Below are 24030 nucleotides of genomic sequence, written 5' to 3'. Positions count from 1 at the left end.
TCATGTTAACTGCACAGTAGTCTTTTTACTAAGAACGTTTTTCTGTAACCACTTGTCCAAGATATCTCTCTACCCCACTGTGGCGTCCCCTGCTGCCTGGGAATACTACCAATCATTATTACATTTATTTCAATACATACCATATGGAGCCCCAAACCTCAGACACAACTTACACACACACAGTCACAGGTTTAAATAAAGGACATTATTCTTCCATACAGCACAGAATGTAAATGGATGGTGAATCCTTCCTTTCTCTCCTCTTCTCCCAAGCCCTCTTCCTCTAGCAAGTGTTGTCCTCTACCTTCCGACTCCATGAGGCAAAGCAGAGAAGTCCGTCTTTAAACTGGATCCCTGGTGTACTTCTGGTGTTTGTCCACAGTCCGATGGAAGTACTTCCGGGTCAGGCTGAAGTCTCTAGAAGCCAGGGATGGCCCCTCCCTGCAGCTCCCCCTAGTATTAGGCATAGAATACACCAGAGCTATACCACTGGACTACACTTCCCAGCATGCTTGGTTTGAAAAGAAGAAGGCAGAGACACAAGAATGCTGCCCTCTAGCATATCGGAGGAGTATTGGCTCCAGGAAAGCCAACTTCATTGATTCCCTTCATCCTTAAGGCCTCTTTTCCTGTCAATGGATTAGTTATTATCTATCTATCTATCTATCTATCTATCTATCTGCGATGCCAGATGATACCTAACGACACACAATCTATCTAATATTTTCATCTTTGAGGATGTGAAAGAGAAAACTAGAACAACTGGCAAAAAACCCACATTGGTTCAGGGAACACATGCAAACCCCAGATGGATAACTGGGTAACAGATGGATCTATAAGGCAGCAGTATAAACATTGTCCTGCTCGTCATGAACTTCAGCATTTCCAGTTGCGGAAAGACAGTTCTGAGTTTATTCCGTTTTTAAAATAAAGTTAACTGGCTGAGTAAATTGGGGATCCTACTCCGTTGGGCCCTTGAGCAAGGCCCTTCACCTAAAACTTGCTCTGGGGCTCTGTAGAATGACTGACCCTACACTATGACCTCATATGGTCACGTGAAAAGGCCATTTCCCTTTGTGGATTAATAAAGTATATCAAAAAACATTGTCTATCCATCCATCCATCCATCCATTATCCAACCCGCTATATCCTAACTACAGGGTCACGGGGGGTCTGCTGGAGCCAATCCCAGCCAGCACAGGGCGCAAGGCAGGAAACAAACCCCGGGCAGGGCGCCAGCCCACCACAGAACATTGTCTATATTTTATTAAATATCTTCTTTTTTTTTTATTTTAGGACCTCAGAGACAAATAATGGACAAGTCCTATTACCTTGGTCTTCTCAGGTGAGTGAATTCAGTGCTTGTCACTTTGGATTGTGAATATCAAATTCTGTTTTAAGCCTTTTAAATTTTCCTGCACCTTCTTGTTTTCTTTCATCAGGAGCAAGATAAATGAATTGACGACGGAGATCAGCAGACTTCAGAAAGAAATAGACACATTCAATCAAGAAAACTCGGTGTATCTGTCGTATGAGAAAAGGTATCGCCTTGTGATTCTGCCGCATAATACTCAGGCTGCTTTTTTATTTATAGTCCATTTTAAGATGACAAGTGCTTGTCCGCTTATGGGCTGGAGTGATGATTGCCCCTTCAAGCATTTAAACAAGTCCAGTCAAGTTGGGGAGCGTGAACTGGTACAGCGCGTTGCCTCATCCACTACACAACGAAACAACTCGGGATCCTGGTTGGCAACCCCCCAGGCAGACATACGGTCCAGTTCTACCATCCAGAAAAGACCCTCTGCCTGCCGCAGCCAGGTGTTACGTGGGTGACCCCTTGGCCTGGTCCAGCCACTCAGATCCCCAACAATGAGGATCTTATGAGCTGGATCACCCTTGGGGGAAACGCGCCACATGGCCGTAGTGCCGTAACTGATGCTCCCTTACAATGCAGGTCATGTGCCTCATTCTGGACTCTGTGAGCAACACAAAGTCAAACCAGTGATACCCAAGGATCTTCCGGAATGACACAGAACTGATGGAGTCCAGTCTTCATCTCCGGTCACTGGATAGCGTCCATGTCTCGCAATCATATAGCAAGACAAGGAAGCACCAGGACTCTGAAGACTTGAAGACTTGGACCTTCGTCCTTTTGCATAGATATCGGGAGCACCACACACCCCTTTCCAGCGACCTCATGACCCCCCATGCTCTCCCAATCCGTCTACTGACTTCACATGAGTCACATAAATGTCACTGTAAACCTCTTGATGAGGTCGACACTCTCTCTGCAGACAGAAACACTGCTGATGGCCGTGCCCAAGAGGTCATTAAAGGCCTGGCTGTTTGGTTTTTATCAGGACCCTCGCAAGTCCAGACCCTCAGATTCCTCACTTAGTCTTTCAAGCGCCCCAATCAGAGCCTCCATTGACTCCGCAAAGATCACAGCATCGTCAGTAAAGTCAAGATTGTGAATCTCTCTTCACCAACAGATGCCCCACAGCTGCTGGACTGTGTTTAAACCTGAACCTTGGCTTTGAATGTACAGTACAGAGTGACTTCTCCTTTGTGGAGTTGGCACATTATGCACATGTTCCTGTATCAGTGACTTTTTTTTTTTGGTTCATTGACTTTCTGCTGCTTTGTTTACTGTTGATCCACGCTGTTGAGTGCTCCAGTTTGCTCATTCAAAACTGCCTGTACGTTCCCCCAATTAATGCCTTTGCTAAGCTGTGGTTGACTTAAAGACCAGTATCTCTAGCTGGGATGCCCTGGCTCTGAGATTTGACAGACATTTTATTAATGTATACTTGTCTGGTTTCTTTACAAGTAGTATCCGTCCATTCATTTATGGCTTACTTAGTTTAGACTCACCTGAGGCTGCTGTTATTCCTGGCAGCACTGGGCACAGGGTGTCAGCCTTTCACAGGGCATATCCTTTGTGGTAAAGCGGGGCCGACAGGCACAAAGACACAAGTCCAAGCATAGGCTTTTATTTTCCTCCCCTTTTGGCGCACAATGCACAAATCACTGAATCAATATTGTTCAGTCCCTTTTTCTTTCCTCTTATTCTTCCTTTCTCTTTCTTTCTTTGTCTCTCTCTGCCGCCTCCATTCCTCCACCTCCCGACTCTGGCTTTTCGAACGGAGTTAAGCGCCCTCCTTTCACCCAGAAGCACTCCAAGTGCACCCAGATTCTCTTCTGGCACCCTGAAGTGCTGCAGTCCAGGGCTCTGGGTGTGTTCAAGCGCCCCCTGGTGGTGGCCACGTACCCCAGCAGGGTTGAGCTTCCAAGCTCCTAGCCCATGGCCCTGATGCAATCCAGGGAGGTCGCCCACTCTCGTGTTCCGGGGGAGGTATTGCTGTGGGCATGTCCTCTCCCCCTCGGTCCTTCCATCACAGGGGCGTCCCGGCCACCATTCATTTTCCACAGTTATTCACACCAATCATTTTTGGGATGTGAGTGGCAAACCCACACAGACATCTCAAGAAACACATGGAGTCCACACAGGCCGTGTCTGGGCTGGAATCCAATCCCAGGCTGCACTGCACCACCATTATGCCCACAACCACACTTTATAGTCTGGTGAATGAATCCCATCATTGCGTTGTTCATCTTTATCCATTTTTAAAGGAGTAACAATTTTTCTTGCTGATAATAATTTAAATGACCAACACTAATAAACTCTTTTGGTTTTCTACCCATTTAGTGCGGAAGCTTTGGCTGGCGTCATCAAGGATCTGCAAGGTCAACTAGCAGACTACAATACGGTAAGGTTAAGGTTAACTGCATTTGAGTCTAATTTGTGGTAAACAACTTCTTGGAGAACAGAATAACACGTTCAAGCTGTCTTAATCCACACAGTCCATTCAGAAGGTAATCTGACCCCCTGTTACGTTGCAGCCTTGTGCTAAAATTGTTAACATTTATTTTTTTTCCATCATGGAGCAACATTCAAAGCAAAAACAGGATTACATTTTTTTTTTTAAATGAAAAACTGAAATATCACACTAACTCAATTACAGACCCTTTACTCCGTACTTAGTTATGGCTGCGATTCCAACCTGGAGCCTTCTCGGGTTTGACGCATCAATCGTCATTTTTCCCTGCAACAACAACAACAACCTTTATTTCTATAGCACGTTTTCATACAAATAATGTTGCTCAAAGTGCTTTACATGATGAAGAAAGAGAAAAAAGACAAAATAAGTAAGAATTAAAAAATGGAAAAACTAATTATCATAGAATAGAAGTCAAATGGCCAGGGAGGACAGAAAGAACAAAAAAAAAACTCCAGACGGCTGGAGAAAAAATAAAATCTGCAGGGGTTCCAAGGCCACGAGACCACCCAGCCCCCTCTAGGCATTCTACCTGACATAAATGATCAGTCCTCATTGTATTCAGGTTTCTCATGGAAGGACTTGATGATGACGGTCATGTGGACTTCTGGCCTTTAATCCATCAATGTAAGGACATCACGGTGCTTTGATTAGGTGGTGGTGGCGCAGGTCGCCACCACAGAAAACCGGAAAAAGAACAGAAGAGAGAGTAGAGGTCAGTATGGATTTTGGAGCCACCATTAATAGTAATGATAATTAATTGAATATACGGAACATCAGGATTAAATTAAAATGAAGTTATGAGAAAGCCATGTTAAAGTAATGTGTTTTTAGCAGTTTTTAAAAGTGCTCCACTGTTTCAGCCTGGCAAATTCCTACTGGCAGGCTATTCCAGATTTTAGGTGCATAACAGCAGAAGGCCGCCCGCCTCACCACTTCTTTTAAGTTTAACTCTTGGAATTCTAAGTAGACACTCATTTGAAGATCTAAGGTTACGATTTCGAGTGTAAGGTGTCAGACACTCCGATATATATAAGATGGAGCAGATTATTGAAGTCTTTGTAAACCATAAGCAGTATTTTCAAGTCAATTTTGAGTGACACAGGTAACCAGTGTAGTGACATCAAAATTGTAGAAATGTGCTCGGATTTTCTTTTCCTAATTAGGATTCTAGCAGCTGCACTCTGCACTCGTTGCAGTCCATTTATGTCTTTTTTTGGGAGGTCCTGAGAGGAGTGCGTTACAGTAATCTAGTCGACTGAAAGCAAAAGCGTGAACTCATTTCTCAGCATCTTTCAGTGATATAAGATCTCTTAACTTTTGTTATATTTCTTAAGTGAAAAAATGCTGTCCTAGTGATCTGATTAATATGCGATTTAAAATTCAGGTCACAGTCAACAGTTACCCCTAAATTCTTTACCTCTGTCTTGACTTTTAATCCTTATGCATCAAGTTTATTTCTAATAACCTCATTATATTATATACCATTATTGCCAATCACTAAAATTTCAGTTTTATCTTTATTTAGCTTGAGAAAGTTACTACTCATCCACTCAGAAACACAAGTAAGACATTGTGTTAGTGAAACAGCAAAGTCGGGGTCATCAGGTGCTATTGATAAATACAGCTGTGTGTCATCAGCATAGCTGTGGTAGCTCACGTTATGCCCCGAGATAATCTGACCTAACGGAAGCATGTAAATCGAAAAGAGCAGCGGACCCAGGATAGAGCCTTGTGGAACACCATATCAGGTGTCTTTGAGTTGTAATTACCACAACTAACAAAGAATATTCTACCTGCCAGGACTCAAACCAATTTAAGACCCTGCCAGAGAGGCCCACCCACTGACTAAAGCGATTTCTAAGAATACTGTGATGAATGGTATCAAATGCGGCACTCCGGTCTAAGAGGATAATAACAGATAAATGGTGTCTGTCTGCATTTACCCGCAAGTCATTTACTACTTTAACGAGTGCAGTTTCTGTGCTGTGATTTGTTTTGAAACCCAACTGAAACTTATCAAGAATAGCAGGTTTATTGAGGTGGTCATTTAACTGCATAATGCAGATCCTCTCACGCTTTGTCAGGTCGGATGGAGGCCATAAGTGGACAGCAATTTTCAGGCCTTTCCAGAGATGTCTGATTGGGTTCAAGTCCAGCCTGTGGCAGGACCACTTAAAGGACACTCAGAGAGTTGTTACTAAACCACTCCTGGACTGCCTTTGATTTGTGCTTAGGGACATTGTCCTGTTAGAAAGTGAACCTTCGACTCAGTCTGAGGTCCAGACCACTCTGGAGCAGGTTTTCATTAAGGATATCTCTGCAGTTTGCACTCTTTGGCTTTCCTTCAACCCTGACTAGTCTCCCAGACCGCAATCCATAGTATGATGCTGCCACCATCCTGCTTCACCTTCGGATTGTATTGCACAGTGGATGAGAGGTGCCTGGTTTCCTCCAGACATGACGCTTAGAATTGAGACCAAACAGTTTGGTTATGGTTTCACCAGACCAGAGAATATTGCTTCTCACAGGTCTTTTAGGTGGCTTTTTACAAACTCTAAATGGACTTTCATGAGTCTTTTACTGAGGGGAGGCTTCCTTGTAGCCACTCTGCCACAAAACCCAAATTGGTACAACGTTGCAGTAATGGTGGCCCTTCTAGAAGTTTCTCCCATCTCCACACAAGTCAGAATGACCACCAGATTCTTGGTCAATTCTTTTACCAAGGCTCTTCCCTCCCATGTGCTCATTTCAGTTAGGTGGCCAGAAGAGTCATGGTAGTTCCAAACATCTTTTCAATATAGGAATTATGGAGGCCTCTGTGCCCTTGAGAACCTTCAACAGTGCAGAAATTTGTTTGTACCCTTCCCCAGATCTGTGCCTCGACTCAATCCTGTCTTTTGGCTCTGCAGACAGTTCCTTTGACCTCATGGCTTGGTTTTTTGTTTAGATACACATTGTTAACCATAGGACCTTCTGTAGACAGGGGTGTGTGTGCTTTTCCTAGTCAGTCCAGTCAACTGAATTGACAGCTGGTGTTCAAGTGAGGTGCAGAAACATCTCATCGATGATCAACAGGATCTCATTTGCCACAATATCAGCCAAATGGCTAATAGCTTCCTAATGGAAGAATCCCAAACCAGTCACTTTCTTGGTCCAGAAGCCCTCTTTTTTTGGCAGCCTTGCTTCATTAGAATTGTCAGCCACATTGATTAATGGGGTGCCTGCTCATACTATTTGTAAATGGGGAAAACACTATCTCCCAAAACAAGTCATGGCTGGCGGCAAACCCCTGATTTCAAATTTAACATATATATATACATGTGTACACGTATACACACACACATATACTATGGGGTGCCAAACAGGCAAATACATTGATTTTCTGAATATATAAAGTCGGCGTCAGAATATATAAAGTCAAAACTTGAATATATAAAGTCAGCGTCGGTATATATAAAGTCAAAAGTTGAATATATAAAGTCAGCGTCGGTATATATAAAGTCAAAACTTAAATATATATAGTCATTCCAGAATATATAAAGTCAAAACTTGAATATATAAAGTCAGCGTCAGTGCGCAGTGTTGGCTGGGATTGGCTCCAGCAGACCCCCGTGACCCAGTGGTCGGATTCAACGGGTTGGGAAATGGATGGATATTCCAGCGCTGACTTTATATACTCAGGTTTTGACTTTATATATTCAAGTTTTGAATTTATATATTCAGAAACAAGTTTTGACTTTATATATACCGACGCTAACTTTATATATTCAAGTTTTGACTTTATTTATTCCGACAGTGACTTTATATAATCAAGTTTTGACTTTATATATTCGGGAATTAATTTATATATACAAGTTTTGACTTTATATAGTTAAATTTAGTCATCTTTGCATAACTTTTTCTTTACCATTGAAATTTAAAGACTAAATTCAACTTCCATTCCTACCAAAGATATTTCTGGCGACTAAATAGAACCTACTTATATCCAAATTCGAGCTATTGAGCTGTCGCCTGCCTGCCTAAATAAGTCACCCTCGCTCTTACTTTTTTTACTGTTCATTTAATCATGGCTAGTGGCGGAAAAATTATAAAATGGAAGGAGGATTACACTGAGTATGGCTTTACCAAAACAATTATTGACGGCGAATCGATTATTCATAAAGCTTCAATTGGTGATCTGTTTTTCTGTGTTAACCTCATATTTTTTCATACTTCTTCTCAAACCAAGGGGGTGCGAGGGTAAAATGAATCGGGAAGCGCTGATCAATGTAATCGGTGTACCAGGAAATCATGCATTGACAGAAGCTCCCCTTTGCTTGTAATGCAAAGTTTGATTAAATACATTATTTTTTAACGTGTTATGGAGCACATGCATCGAAGCTTCTCAGTTGTGCTTGTGCTAAGAAAAGAAAACATTTTAAAAATAACGTAACACGATTGTCAATGTAACCTTTTGTAAGTAGTGCCTGGAGGATTTAGTGTGGAGAAACTCTAGAGACAGCATGTGTATTAACTTGTGGATTTTTCTGTGAGTATTTGGTGGCAGTGTGACGAAGATGCTTCGGAAGACGGCGTTAGCCGCGGAGCTCAGCTCAGAGCGAAATGAGGTGAATGGGAGGGGAGATGATGACGTGACTCCCCCACCCGCCTTAACTGTCAATCCCCCCACAAACAGTCTCTTGGAATTTGCATAAGCACAGCCCTTCACCTGCAATTTGAACTTATTTACAAAGTGATCAAAACTGTCGTATATACCCTGCGTCCTCTCATTAAACTTGTATCCCGCATTACCCGTGGGCATGACAAACGCCAGCGGCAGCCTGTCTATGAACTTAATTTAAAGTTTAGGTTTACACCTTGCTTTCTTTCCGAGGTAGCAGCACTCATGAATATGGTAGTATGTGTCACTCGCTCGCTTCTTATTGTTTCGATACCTTCTCAATTGTATAATGCATGTTTTCTTCAGCGCTTTTTGGAGCTTTTACTGGTTTTCTACGTAATGCGTTGACAGTCAGTTCACATGATTACGTGGGAGGCTTGATGATGTCACACTAAATTCCGCCCCCCACGGCCATTACAATTCCATTACATTATATGGAGAAAAAAAGGTTCCAGTTATGACCATTATGCGTAGAATTTCGAAATGAAACCTGCCCAACTTTTGTAAGTAAGCTGTAAGGAATGAGCCTGCCAAATTTTCAGCCTTCCAACCACACAGGAAGTTGGAGAATTAGTGATGAGTCAGTGAGTGAGTCAGTCAGTGAGGGCTTTGCCTTATATATATATATATAATATACAGTAATCCCTCCTTGATTGCGGGGGTTGCGTTCCAGAACCCCCCGCGATAGGTGAAAATCCCAAAGTACAAACCATATGTTTGTATAGTTATTTTTATATATTTTAAGCCCTTATAAACTCTTCCACACTGTTAACATTATTAGAGCCCTCTAGACATGAAGTAACACCCTTTAGTCAAAAGTTTAAACTGTGCTCCATGACAAGACAGAGATGACAGTTCTTTCTCACAATTAAAAGAATGCAAACATATCTTCCTCTCTTCAGGAGCAGAGAATTTCAGAGAGAGAGAGAGAGCTCGCAAAGAAAAGCAAACAATCAAAAAATGAATACGTGTGCTTTTAAGTTTGCCGCGGCATTTTTTAGAGGAGCGTCAGTATCTTCTAAGCAAACGGCCTCTGTGCAAACAGCCCCTCTGCTCACATCTCCTCCGTCAGGCGCAGAGAACGTCAGAGAGAGAGAGAGAGAGCGAGATTAAAGCAAACATCAAAAAATCAATAAGTGTGCTTTTGGAAGCACCTCGATAAAGCGGCATTTCTTAGAGGTGCGTCCGTATCCACTAGGCAAACAGCTTCTGTGCAAACAGCACCTCTGCTCACAGCCCCTCCGTCAGGCGCAGAGAATGTCAGAGAGGGTGAGATAGAGGCAGAGACAAGCAAACAATCGAGCTCCGCGCGGGATGCATATCTTATAGCATTGAGGAGTTTTACTTAATATGTAATACATACTCTGATTGGGTAGCTTCTAAGCCATCCGCCAATAGCGTCCCTTGTATGAAATCAACAGGGCAAACAAACTGAGGAAGCGTGTAGCATAAATTAAAAGACCCATTGTCCGCAGAAATCCGTGAACCAACGAAAAATCCGTGATATATATTTAGATATGCTTACATTTAAAATCCATGATGGAGTGAAGCCTGAAAGTCGAAGCGCTATATAGTGAGGGATTACTATATATATATATATATATATATACTCAGCAAAAAAAGAAACGTCCTTTTCAGGACTGTGTATTTCAACAATAATGTCTTAAAAATCCAAGTAACTTTACAGATCTTCATTGTAAAGGGTTTAAACAATGTTTTCCATGCATGTTCAATTAACCATAATCAATTAATTAACATGCACCTGTGGAATGGTCGTTAAGACCTTCACAGCTTACAGAAAGTAGGCATTTAAGGTCACAATTCTAAAAACGCAGGACACTAAAGAGACTTGTCTACCGACTGTGAAAGATGCCCAGGGTCCCTGCTCATCTGCGTGAACGTGCATTAGGCATGCTGCAGGGAGGCATGAGGACTGCTGATGTGGCTAGGGCAATAAATTGCCATGTCCGCACTGTGAGACGCCTAAGACAGTGCTACAGGGAGACAGGAAGGACAGCTGATCATCCTTGCAGTGGAAGAGCCCGGATCTCAATCCCATTGAGCACGTCTGGGACCTGTTGGATCGCAGGGTGAGGGCTAGGCCATTCCCCCCAGAAATGTCCAGGAACTTGCAGGTGCCTTGGTGGAAGAGTGGGGTAACATCTCACAGCAAGAACTGACAAATCTGGTCCAGTCCATGAGGAGGAGATGCACTGCAGTACTTCAAGCAGCTGGTGGCCACACCACATACTGACTGGTACTTTTGATTTTGAGCCTCCCTTCATTCAGGGACACATTGTGAAACATTTTTAGTTTGTCTTATGGTGTTGACTCTTTTACTGTTCATACAAATATTTACACATTAAGTTTACTGAAAGTAAAAACAGTTGAAAGTCAGAGGACGTTTATATATATATATATATATATATATATATAAACAATGACAAAACGCTGAATAATGTATTTCCAGAACTTCCCCTCCTGGCATACAGACAACAGCCAAACCTGCAGCAACTAATTGTCCAAAGTTCCCTAAGTAAACCAAGAGAAAATGACACAACTCCCTGCCTACAGAAAAGATGTAAAACGTGGGCTAACATTTATAATGCAGGCCGTGTATTTATACCACACTCTTGACTAGAACGTTGCATAAAGGGCTAATTTTCCTGTCCATCCGCCCAGACTTCCCTCTCCTCGGCCACTTCTTCTAGCTCTTCCGGGGGAATCCCAAGGCGTTGCCAGGCCAGCCGAGAGACATAGTCCCTCCAGTGTGTCCTGGGTCTTCCCTGGGGCCTTCTCCCGGTTGGATGTGCCTGGAACACTTCACCAGGGAGGAATCCAGGAGGCATCCTGATGAGATGCCCGAGCCACCTCATCTGACTCCTCTTGATGCGGAGGAGCAGCGGCTCTACTCTGAGCCCCTCCCAGATGACTGAGCTTCTCACCCTATCTTTAATGGAAAGCCCAGACACCCTGCGGAGGAAACTCATTTCAGCTGCTTGTATTCATGATCTCATTCTTTTAGTCACTACCCATAGCTCATGACCATAGGTGAGGGTAGGAACGTAGACCGACTGGTAAGTTGAGAGCTTTGCCTTATGGCTCAGCTCCTTTTTCACCACGACAGATCGATGCAGTGCCCACATCACTGTGGATGCTGCACTGATCTGCCTGTCGATCTCACGCTCCATTCTTCCCTCACTCGTGAACAAGACCCCGAGATACTTGAACTCCTCCACTTGGGGCAGGATCTCTCTCCCAACCCTGAGAGGGCACTCCACCCTTTTCTGGCTGAGGACCATGGTCTCGGATTTGGAGGTGCTGATTCCCATCCCAGCCGCATCACACTCAGCTGCGACAATGGACACTCTGATGGAGAGTGAATGTACACAGGAGCCACATCAAGCGTGGCAACACAGATGTTCCTGTAGCCACTCACTTCAACAGCCATGGACACTGTGAGAGGGACTTTAAAGTCCCAGGGCTTATGGGCAACGTCAGAACACAGCAAGAGAGAAAAGAAGGGGAAGTCAAACTCATGCTAACATTTAACACATTACAACATTTTTGAACAGAGACAAGAGTTTAATGGCCAGATATGACACAGACAACCTGTCTACAGACCCACATTGTATTGAAAAACTCATCAGATACTTCAAAAGTCTTTGTTGGACTGTTATCTTATCCAAAGATCTTGACTAGACATTGTTCTCCTCTCTTGCTTAATGAATCTTAGCTTGAAGAGGTCTATTCATTTTTTACATCTAAGATGTCTCACTTAAAGGTTTTCCAATGTTGTATCCGTCCTGGTGTCGATATGAACACAGGGAACACCAGTTTCCGTAGTACATCCTGCCTGAAGAAAGGGCCTGATTTGCCTCGAAACCTTGCATATTGTTATCTTTTTAGTTAGCCAATACCAGGTGTCATTTGGCTTGACTTCTCACTACATTCACTTTCTTAAACCTTCTTCAGAATCTATATATTAAATTGTATTTTCCTTTTTATTGTCTTACTATTTGTTTTTGATTTCAATTAAAAAAAAAACAGAATGGGATGTACCTGAGCCAAATTCTGAAGTGCCACAACGACGGCTACGTATACTTGTGTCAGTGTGATATTTCACATTTTTTTTTTTTTTGTTATTAAACCAGCAAAAATGTCTAAAAATCCACTTTGTCATTCTGAAGTACTGTGTGTTGTTTGATGAGTGAAAAAAATTAGTTTTATTGATTTTAGCATAAGACTACAACATGCCAAAATGCATAAAAAAGTGAAGGGGTTGGAATGCGTTCTGAATGTGCAGTACATGCTGAAGAATGAAGACTCGTGCTGTGGGAGGCGGAGCCAAGACAGGAAACTTTGTTTTTTTTTTTTCTCCCCTTACACAGATTAGTCACAGATACACTCTCACACCCACATGAGTCTAATTTAGGGTCTCCAATTAACCAATCACGCATTTATTTGCGAAGCAAGAGGAAAGTTGGAGTACTGCAAGGATACCAGTTAGAGATATGGGGTGAGTGTGCAGACTTCACACAGAAGGTGAGCAGGCTGGAGGCAGGAACTCCACCGATGCCCCATTGTGCTAGATTGGTGTATGTATTATAGGTTTTATTCAATTTTAAGTATGTTGATTGTGTGAGATCCACTATCCTGAAGTGACTTATCCATGGTTTGAATATGAAAGGATGAATAACATTTTTGTTTGAGGTGCTACAGTGCTTAGTCCTGGTTGTATACATCACTAGCAACCCAGGTTCATTTATCAGCACACATTCTGTCTGTGAGGAGTTTTACCACATTTACCCCTTGACTGTTTTGATTTTTCTTAGCTTTACATTTTATATGGTTTTGAAATCTCTCCTTCACATAGTTAAATGTTCAATACTAGCTGTGTAAGCCTGTGCTGTAAAAACCCCGGGCTCCTAGAAACTCTCATCGCTTGTGCATTAACGGCTAAGCAAGTTTCTCTCTCCTTAGAGGTTTCGTTTTGCCGATGTGCTCACCACGCTTGTGTATTAACAGCTAAGTGAGTTTCTCTCTCCTTAGAGGTTTTGTTTTGCCGATGTGCTCACCTCGCTTGTGTATTAACAGCTAAGTGAGTTTCCTTCTCCTTAGAGGTTTCGTTTTGCCGATGTGCTCACCTCGCTTGTGTATTAGGAGCTAAGTGAGTTTCTCTCTCCTTAGAGGTTTCGTTTTGCCGATGTGCTCACCTCGCTTGTGTATTAACAGCTAAGTGAGTTTCTCTCTCCTTAGAGGTTTCGTTTTGCCGATGTGCTCACCTCGCTTGTGTATTAACAGCTAAGTGAGTTTCCTTTTCCTCAGAGGTTTCGTTTTACCAATGTGCTCACCTTGCTTGTGTATCAGCGGCTAAGCGAGTTTCTCTTTCCTCTGCAGTTTCACTTTGGTGACTGAGTTGCTTTCTTTCAGCTTCTGGGCTGGACAGACAGACAAACACACTTCCATGCGTAGACATTTATATATAAGATAACATAGGAGGGGGCACCCAAAAATAACCGGAATTGAAAAAAAAAATTGTTTTAATAATATGAATTTACTGAAACTTTAGTGTATTTCAAAGTCCTCTCCATGTGAAAGTAAATGCACTTGTCCCAACGGTTTTCCCACTGATGGAAACATTGTTGGAATTGCTGAAGAGGAATGTTGTCGAAGCCCTGCAGCGATTATTCTTTGACTTCCTCAACGGTACAAAAACACTTTCCTTTGAGTTCTTTTTTCATATGTGGGAACAAGAAAAAGTCGCACGGAGCAAAGATCAGGAGAGTAGGAAAAGGTGGCAAGAACTCCCAGAATTCAATAGTCTGACTACGATCCCCGTAAATTGTGTTGTGAACTTTTTCAAGATTTTCGTCATTCCTAATTGTGGAAGGTCAGCCAGATCTTGGTTGGTCTTCAAGTGACATTTACCCTCATTTGAAACACGAAAACCACTTGTGTTTTGCTTAAAGTTTCCTCTTGAAAAGCAGTTTCAAGCATCACTACAGTTTCTGCAGCTCTGTTCTCTAAGAGAAAACAAAATTTAACACAGACTCGCTGTTCTTTATAATCACCCATCGCAAACATCGCAGAACACGTTTAATAAGCACCAAGAAAAACTGACATGGAATGAACAGCATGAACAATACAGAGCCATGCCACTTGGCAGACTGGCACAGAATACTGTAAGTATGCTACACCTAACGGCAAAATTCACAACTAAGTTTAGATTGCACGCCAGGTACAGATTCCGGTTATTTTTGGGTACCCCCTTATATAGAGTAGGCCAATGGTATGCACTATTGCCTAGACAATACAGCATCCTGGGTTTGAATCCCGCATCCACTCATTGTCTGCGTGAAGTCGGCATGTTCTGCCTTTGTCTCTGTGGGGTTTCCACAGTGTGAGTCAGATTATTTAGTGATTCTAAAGTGGTATCCATGGAAGTGTGGATGTGATGGACTGGTGACCAGTCCAGCGCTCCCTATTCTGCCTTATGGCTGATGCAGCCTGTGTAGTCACTGGCCACTGGCACCTGTGAATTAGATTAAGTGGGTTTGAATATTTTATTTTTTGTTCTATTATTTATAAAGCAGCAAAAACAAAATCATATACATCTCTAGAATGTTAGAAGAGTAGTAAGTAAAAAAAAACCACAAGGAAAAAATCACACAAAGATCACACTAAAGATAGTAAATGCATGAGGCATTATTACTAACTAGCTGTGTAAGCCTGTGCTGTAAAAAGCCCGGGGTCCTAGGAACTATTGAAATCATCAGAAAATAAACTGAAATGTAGAGATGTCAGGTAATTAACAAGAATTCCTCTGGGCGTCTCTCTCCTGGGAGGATTTGTTTTACCGATGTGCTCATCTCGCTTGTGCATTAGCATCTAAGCAAGTGACTCTTTCTTCGGAGGTTTCATTTTGCCGATGTGCTGGCTTCGCTTGTGTATCCTTGGAGGTGGAGCCCTTACCCCAATTCCACCTCTCACTCTTGGGCCAGACAGGCAGACACACACACTTCCATGCGAAGACGTTAATATATAAGATACAGTGGTGTGAAAAACTATTTGCCCCCTTCCTGATTTCTTATTCTTTTGCATGTTTTTCACACAAAACGTTTCTGATCATCAAACACATTTAACCATTAGTCAAATATAACACAAGTAAACACAAAATGCAGTTTTTAAATGATGGTTTTTATTATTTAGGGAGAAAAAAAAATCCAAACCTACATGGCCCTGTGTGAAAAAGTAATTGCCCCTGAACCTAATAACTGGTTGGGCCACCCTTAGCAGCAATAACTGCAATTTGCGATAACTTGCAATGAGTCTTTTATGTCGCTCTGGAGGAATTTTGGCCCACACATCTTTGTAGAATTGTTGTAATTCAGCTTTATTTGAGGGTTTTCTAGCATGAAGCGCCTTTTTAAGGTCATGCCATAGCATCTCAATTGGATTCAGGTCAGGACTTTGACTAGGCCACTCCAAAGTCTTCATTTTGTTTTTCTTCAGCCATTCAGAGGTGGATTTGCTGGTATGTTTTGGGTCATTGTCCTGTTGCAGCACCCAAGATCACTTCAGCTTGAGTTGCCGAACAGATGGCCGGACATTCTCCTTCAGGATTTTTTCGTACACAGTAGAATTCATGGTTCCATCTATCACAGCAAGCCTTCCAGGTACTGAACCAGCAAAACAACCCCAGATCATCACACTACCACCACCATATTTTACTGTTGGTATGATGTTCTTTTTCTGAAATGCTGTGTTCCTTTCACACCAGATGTAACGGGACATTTGCCTTCCAAAAAGTTCAACTTTTGTCTCATCAGTCCACAAGGTATTTTCCCAAAAGTCTTAGCAATCATTGAGATGTTTCTTAGCAAAATTGAGACGAGCCCAAATGTTCTTTTTGCTTAACAGTGGTTTGCGTCTTGGAAATCTGCCATGCAGGCCGTTTTTGCAGGCCAGTCTCTTTCTTATGGTGGAGTCGTGAACACTGACCTTAATTGAGGCAAGTGAGGCCTGCAGTTCTTTAGACGTTGTCCTGGGGTCTTTTGTGACCTCTCAGATGAGTCGTCTCTGCGCTCTTGGGGTAATTTTGGTCGGCCGGCCACTCCTGGGAAGGTTCACCACTGTTCCATGTTTTTGCCATTTGTGGATAATGACTCTCACTGTGGTTCGCTGGAGTCCCAAAGCTTTAGAAATGGCTTTATAACCTTTACCAGACTGATAGATCTCAATTACTTCTGTTCTCATTTGTTCCTGAATTTCTTTGGATTTTGGCATGAAGTCTAGCTTTTGAGGTGCTTTTGGTCTACTTCTCTGTGTCAGGCAGCTCCTATTGAAGTGATTTCTTGATTGAAACAGGTGTGGCAGTAATCAGGCCTGGGGGTGGCTACGGTAATCGAACTCAGGTGTGATACACCACAGTTAGGTGATTTTTTAACAAGGGGGCAATTACTTTTTCACACGGGGCCATGTAGGTTTGGATTTTTTTTTCTCCCAAAATAATAAAAACCATCATTTAAAAACTGCATTTTGTGTTTACTTGTGTTATATTTGACTAATGGTTAAATGTGTTTGATGATCAGAAACATTTTGTGTGACAAACATGCAAAAGAATAAGAAATCAGGAAGGGGGCAAATAGTTTTTCACACCACTGTAATTGCACCACCATGTTGCCCAAACACATTTAAATGATCAATGGAAAGACTGAATTCATATATTGGAGATACTGTTTGCATTTAGATTGTGTGTCGTTTTCATGTTCATTTACTTTTTCTGCAGCATCTCCTTAAAATATGTGTGTGCATGCTAGCGTGCACTACAGTAAACCAGCTTGGTTCCTCTCTTGCATCCTGTTTTTCTGAGAAAGGTTCTGGCCCGTCCCAGTAAAACTAACAAGGTTCAAAAATGGACAGACCAGCATCTCATCTTGTTTGGTGCCCACTGCTGTTGGATTAAATTATGGCTCCTTGCAAAATCATAAATTCAAAACCGGTAAAGAAAGTGATTTGATGAAAGCTGCTCAGAACTTGTAGTATTCTGGTATCACCACTAGGGTGTAGTGTTTCATTCCGTCTGCACTTGTGATTTTCATTCTTTTGTCTTCATTAAGCTGGTTAAGTTTAAGTTCAAAGTTTATTGTCATGTGCACAATAAGGAAACAGGTTTCCCTGTGCGATGAAATTCTTTCTTTGCTGTCCACACCAAATGCCAAAATGAATGTATGAAGATAACCATAAATAATAAGTAGCCGATAGATAATAAGTAACAGAGGCAGCATAAAGCATAAAACAGAACAGAAGTATAAAGTGTAATGTGCAGGTAGTTGTGCGATGGACAAGTCAAATACAGTTGTGTGAGGTCGATAGAATGAGGTCTGATGGCTTTGGGGAAGAAAGAGTTCTTTAGCCTGGACGTCCTGCATTTCATACTTCTGTACCTTCTGCCTGAGGGTAGAAGTGTGAACAGTTCATGTTAGGGGTGAGTTGAAGAAGACTCTGCAGTTGTAAATGATCTGCAGAGAGGGCAGTGGAGTCCTGGTGATCTTCTCAGCAGTCTTTACCACTCTCTGCAGGCGTTTGCGGTCCATAGCAGTAGTGTTGCTGTACCACACGGTGATGCAGCTGCTCAAGATGCTCTCAACAATGCAGCTGTTGAAGTTGCTGAGGATCTTAGTCGACGTACCAAACTTCTTCAGCCTCCTCAGAAAGTACAGCCGCTGTTGAGCCCTCTTGACCAGCTGTGTGGTGTTAATTGTCCAAGTGAGGTCCTCACTGATGGAGACGCCCACGTATTTAATGCTGCTCACCCTCTCCACTTCAAGCCCTCGGATGAACAGTGGCCGGCGAGGTCTCCTCTCCTTCCTCATGTCCACTATCATCTCCTTCGTCTTGTCTGTGTTGAGGGCGATGTTGTTGTCCTCACACCATGACACCAGACTGGCCACCTCCCTCTTGTAGGCCATCTCGTCCCCACCAGTGATGCGTCCTATCACGGCGGTGTCATCTGCTAACTTTAGGATGACGTTATCTTTGTGGGAGGCGACACAGTCGTGGGTGAATAGGGTGTAGACGATGGGGCTGAGGACACATCCTTGTGGGGTGCCTGTGTTTGTGATAATGCAGGCTGACATCCTATTACCAATCCTGACAGACTGGGGCCTGCCAGTCAGAAAGTCTAGGAGCCAGTCACAGAGGGTGGGCTGCATGCCAAGTGCAGACAGTTTATGGGTGAGCACTTCCACATTCAGGTGCTTTTATACACACAATCAACTAAAACCACAGACAGGTGCTCTCCATTGAACAAATTCTGTGATTTCAAAAACCAGTATGCCACACCAGTGATGATTTAGGGTTTGTCATATTAAAGGGAGGGAATATTTATGACATCAGCATTTTTGTGTTTCCATCCAGCCATCCATTATCCAAGCCGCTATATCCTAACTACAGGGTCATGTTGGTCTGCTGGAGCCAATCCCAGCCAACACAGGGCGCAAGGCAGGAAACAAACCCCAGACAGGGTGCCAGCCCACCGCAGATAATATATTATATTATACAGGGTGGTCCACGAAAAAGTAGCCCGCCTTCCTGCCAGAGTGGTGCGCCAATTGACTACCCTCATCACGAAAGCTGTTTAGACGTAGTGCAAACGTGTGAGTACGAGCTGTGCGAGATTTTTGCATTTGAGGGAGGCAGGCTACTTTTTCGTGGGCCACCCTGCATTATATTATATTACAGTGGTGTGAAAAACTATTTGCCCCCTTCCTGATTTCTTATTCTTTTGCATGTTTGTCACACAAAATGTTTCTGATCATCAAACACATTTAACCATTAGTCAAATATAACACAAGTAAACACAAAATGCAGTTTTTAAATGATGGTTTTTATCATTTAGGGAGAAAAAAAAAATCCAAACCTACATGGCCCTGTGTAAAAAAATAATTGCCCCCTGAACCTAATAACTGGTTGGGCCACCCTTAGCAGCAATAACTGCAATCAAGCGTTTGCGATAACTTGCAATGAGTCTTTTACAGCGCTCTGGAGGAATTTTGGCCCACTCATCTTTGCAGAATTGTTGTAATTCAGCTTTATTTGAGGGTTTTCTAGCATGAACCGCCTTTTTAAGGTCATGCCATAGCATCTCAATTGGATTCAGGTCAGGACTTTGACTAGGCCACTCCAAAGTCTTCACTTTGTTTTCTTCAGCCATTCAGAGGTGGATTTGCTGGTGTGTTTTGGGTCATTGTCCTGTTGCAGCACCCAAGATCGCTTCAGCTTGAGTTGACGAACAGATGGCCAGACATTCTCCTTCAGGATTTTTTGGTAGACAGTAGAATTCATGGTTCCATCTATCACAGCAAGCCTTCCAGGTCCTGAAGCAGCAAAACAACCCCAGACCATCACACTACCACCACCATATTTTACTGTTGGTATGATGTTCTTTTTCTGAAATGCTGTGTTCCTTTTACGCCAGATGTAACGGGACATTTGCCTTCCAAAAAGTTCAACTTTTGTCTCATCAGTCCACAAGGTATTTTCCCAAAAGTCTTGGCAAACATTGAGATATTTCTTAGCAAAATTGAGACGAGCCCTAATGTTCTTTTTGCTTAACAGTGGTTTGCGTCTTGGAAATCTGCCATGCAGGCCGTTTTTGCAGGCCAGTCTCTTTCTTATGGTGGATTCGTGAACACTGACCTTAATTGAGGCAAGTGAGGCCTGCAGTTCTTTAGACGTTGTCTTGGGGTCTTTTGTGACCTCTTGGATGAGTCGTCTCTGCGCTCTTGGGGTAATTTTGGTCGGCCGGCCACTCCTGGGAAGGTTCACCACTGTTCCATGTTTTTGCCATTTGTGGATAATGGCTCTCACTGTGGTTCGCTGGAGTCCCAAAGCTTTAGAAATGGCTTTATAACCTTTACCAGACTGATAGATCTCAATGACTTCTGTTCTCATTTGTTCCTGAATTTCTTTGGATCTTGGCATGATGTCTAGCTTTTGAGGTGCTTTTGGTCTACTTCTCTGTGTCAGGCAGCTCCTATTGAAGTGATTTCTTGATTGAAACAGGTGTGGCAGTAATCAGGCCTGGGGGTGACTACGGAAATTGAACTCCGGTGTGATACACCACAGTTAGGTTATGTTTTAACAAGGGGGCAATTACTTTTTCACACAGGGCTATGTAGGTTTGGATTTTTTTTCTCCCTAAATAATAAAACCATCATTTAAAAACTGCATTTTGTGTTTACTTGTGTTATATTTGACTAATGGTTAAATGTGTTTGATGATCAGAAACATGCAAAAGAATAAGAAATCAGGAAGAGGGCAAATAGTTTTTCACACCACTTTATATTATATTATATTATATTATATTATATTATATTATATTATATTATCCATCCATCCATCCATCATCTAACCCACTATATCCTAACTACAGGGTCACAGGGGTCTGCTGGAGCCAATCCCAGCCAACACAGGGAAGGTCTGCCTACTCACCCCATGTCTCAAAAATGTCAAATTAAATCCACTTCAATGTTGTAGAACAATAAAATATGAAAACTTCCAATAGGTTGAGTACTTTTTATAGGCACATTAAGTGAGCATTTACTGTGGTACATTGGTGTCCCCCTGGGATTCTGGGATTGACTCCTTGTTTGTAATTAGATAAATGAGTCTGGAAAATGGACGGCATTTGGTATTTTTTTTTAGAAGGCTATGCCTGCTTGTTTGGATTCCTATCACTGTTGGTTTTTTAAAACATTTTCATTTTTATTGTCTTCCCTCCAGCTAGTAGACAAGTTGAACACTAACACAGAGATGGAAGAAGTTATGATGGACTATAATATGGTGAGTAAATTTCCACAATACATCGTCATCTTTATAGAAAATGTTTGTGAAGGTTTCATTCGATACGGCTGTGATGAATCCCAGAATCAGCTCTCCCAGTTGTGCTTGAAAGCTGAAGGGATCAGAAAGTGGCTAGAGCTGCGGTAAAGTGTCCACCGAATGGGGCAGGGGTGCCCAGACTTTTTTGTCTTGTGAGCTACTTTTAAAGTGACCAGGTCAAAATGATCTACCTACATTAAAAATTATATATATATATATATATAATTTTGCTACATTTACTCCGTTATATTTACTTGAGTAACTTTTTTAAAAAAAATTGTACTTCTAAGAGTAGTTTTACTGCACCATACTTTTTACTTTTACTTGAGTACATTTGTGAAGAAGAAATGCTACTCTTACTCTGCTACATTGGGCAACACTCGAATCGTTACTTTTTTAGATTAGATGAAGTCTGACAGACAATTTTCAATCTGCTCTGTGTATCGAATGCTGCCAAGTTGCGCACACGCCTTCCATTGCGTCTCCAGCTCTGACGTGAGGTTTTGGATGTTCCCCAAATCAAGGTGCTGTAGCACTGAGGACAGATGTTGCATTTTTCGTTTGAAAGCATTAACTGAGCTAATCATATTGACCATGGAGTTCTCTTTTCCTTGCAGCTGTAAATTAACCTCATTCAACATGTTGGTCAGATCGGAAAAAAATGCCAAGTCTAGCGGCCATTGATCGTTATTAAGTTACTTGTATTCTGCATGTTTAATGACGAGGAGAAACTCCTTTTTCTCCGGCCAGGGGTCTTGAAATCTCAGCAGGAATTTCTCCCTAGCCATCTTCCTCGATGAAGGCCTCTTTTATCATCTCTCCATCTTGGAATGACTTCGTATGTTTAATGATGGAGTGACTCACCCGGAACGATGCTTCGGTGTGTCTGCCTTTGCTTTTAAATTCAGCTGAGTGAAAAATGACGGCTGTCCGATTAACTGTGATTTTAGTTCCCTCTCATTTCTCTTTCTCAGATTACTTTTCGGAAGAAAGTCAGTTTCGCAGTTTTTATGAACAGTTTGAAAGTGCCTTTCCACATTTTCCTTCTTTGGAATAGCAATGATAGATTGACAGATCAGACAAACGCACTTCGTTTGTGACATAGTGAGAGAAAAAAAAATCCTCTTCCAATTCCACATCCAACCCATAAACAACAATTGTTTTTTTTAAATCCCTTCTTTAGTCGATATAAACTGGAAGGCTAATGCGATCACTTAGATAGCCAGAGTTTTGCAGTAGCTCACGTGTTTGATTGTGCGTGTGGGGTGACCAGTGTGTTAGAAGAAAAGAGATCTCAGACTGGCCGCCCTGTATGTCAATCAAGTGGCAAATGCCATAGGGAGGATATATGATAGACTAACATTAAAAAAAAAAAATTTTTTTGAATGCAACGTGATCTGCCTGCACTCCCTTTCCAATCTACCAGTCGATTGCGATCGACGCATTGGGCACCCCTAGCATAGGGTGTAGGTAAGCAGCGCCATTTACACCAAATTAGAAAATGGTGATTTTAAAGTTGGAGCATTTTTAATTTTTCTCTTTTTACTTTATCAAAGACCTACATATCACATTTCTGTTTATCCAATATAAACTGCTGAAAAAAATTAAAGGAACACTTTGAAAACACTTCAGATCTCAATAGGGAAAAAAACTCCAGCTGGATATCTCTACTGATATCGACTGGTATGGTAATGTGTTAGGAATGAAAGGATGGCACATCGTTTGATGGAAATGAAAACGATGAACCTACAGAAGGCTGAATTCAAAGACACCCCGAAAATTAAAGGGAAAACATGAGGTAGCAGGCGAGTCCTGTTTGTTGAAATTTCATTGCAGCAACTCCAAATCGTACTCAATAGTTTGTATGCGAAACACCAATGCCTGACAATGTCCTAATGAGATGACGGATGGTGTCCTGGGGGATCTCCTCCCAGATCTGGACCAGGACATCACTAAGCTCCTGGACAGGCTGAGGAGTCAGATGGACTGAAACATAATGTCCCACCCAGAGGTGTTCTATTGGATTGAGGTCAGGCGAGTGAGCGTGGAGAGGGCAGTCAGTGGTATCAATTCCTGCATCCTTTCGCCACATGAGGCCAAGCATTGTCGTGCACCAGGAGGAACCCAGGAGCCACTGCACCAGCATAGGGTCTAACGATGGGTCCAAGGATTTCATCTTGATCCCTAATGGCAGTCCTGCGGTGCCGTTGTCTAGCCTGTAGAGGTCTGTGCGTCCCTCCATGGATATGCCTCCCCAGATATACCATCACTGACCCACCACCAGACCGGTCATGCTGAATAATTTTACAGGCACCATAATGTTCTCCACAGCTTCTCCAGATCCTTTCACGTCTGTCACATGTGCTCATGGTGAACCTGCTCTCATCTGTGAAAAGCACAGGGCGCCTGCCAGTGGTGGACCTGCCAATTCTGGTATTCTATGGCAAATGCCAATTGAGCTCCACGGTACCCACTAGAGAACGTTGGACCCTCAGGCCACCCTCATGAAGTCTGTTTCTGATTGTTTGGTCAGAGACATTCACACCAGAGGTCTGCCTGCCTGCTGGAGGTTATTTTGTAGGCTCTGGCAGTGCTCATCCATGTTCCTCCTTGTCCAAAGAAGCAGATACCAGTGGGTCC

General features: G+C 42.5%; 1 protein-coding gene across 2 annotated transcripts in view; it reads left to right on the top strand.

Annotated features, from left to right (window-relative positions):
• Positions 1–24030, top strand: part of ift74 (intraflagellar transport 74) — a 158565-nt gene that overhangs the window by 9770 nt on the left and 124765 nt on the right. For both annotated transcript variants that reach the window (XM_039759704.1, XM_039759705.1), the window contains exons 4-7: positions 1297–1345; positions 1443–1541; positions 3710–3770; positions 21292–21351. In XM_039759704.1, the coding sequence (XP_039615638.1) occupies positions 1297–1345; positions 1443–1541; positions 3710–3770; positions 21292–21351 (269 nt within the window). The remainder of the gene's footprint in view (positions 1–1296; positions 1346–1442; positions 1542–3709; positions 3771–21291; positions 21352–24030) is intronic.

This window comes from Polypterus senegalus, chromosome 7 (genome assembly GCF_016835505.1).
Source record: "Polypterus senegalus isolate Bchr_013 chromosome 7, ASM1683550v1, whole genome shotgun sequence".
Taxonomy (NCBI): domain Eukaryota; kingdom Metazoa; phylum Chordata; class Cladistia; order Polypteriformes; family Polypteridae; genus Polypterus; species Polypterus senegalus.
Note: the sequence above shows the minus strand (reverse complement) of the source record. Positions and strands in the feature narration are given on the sequence as shown.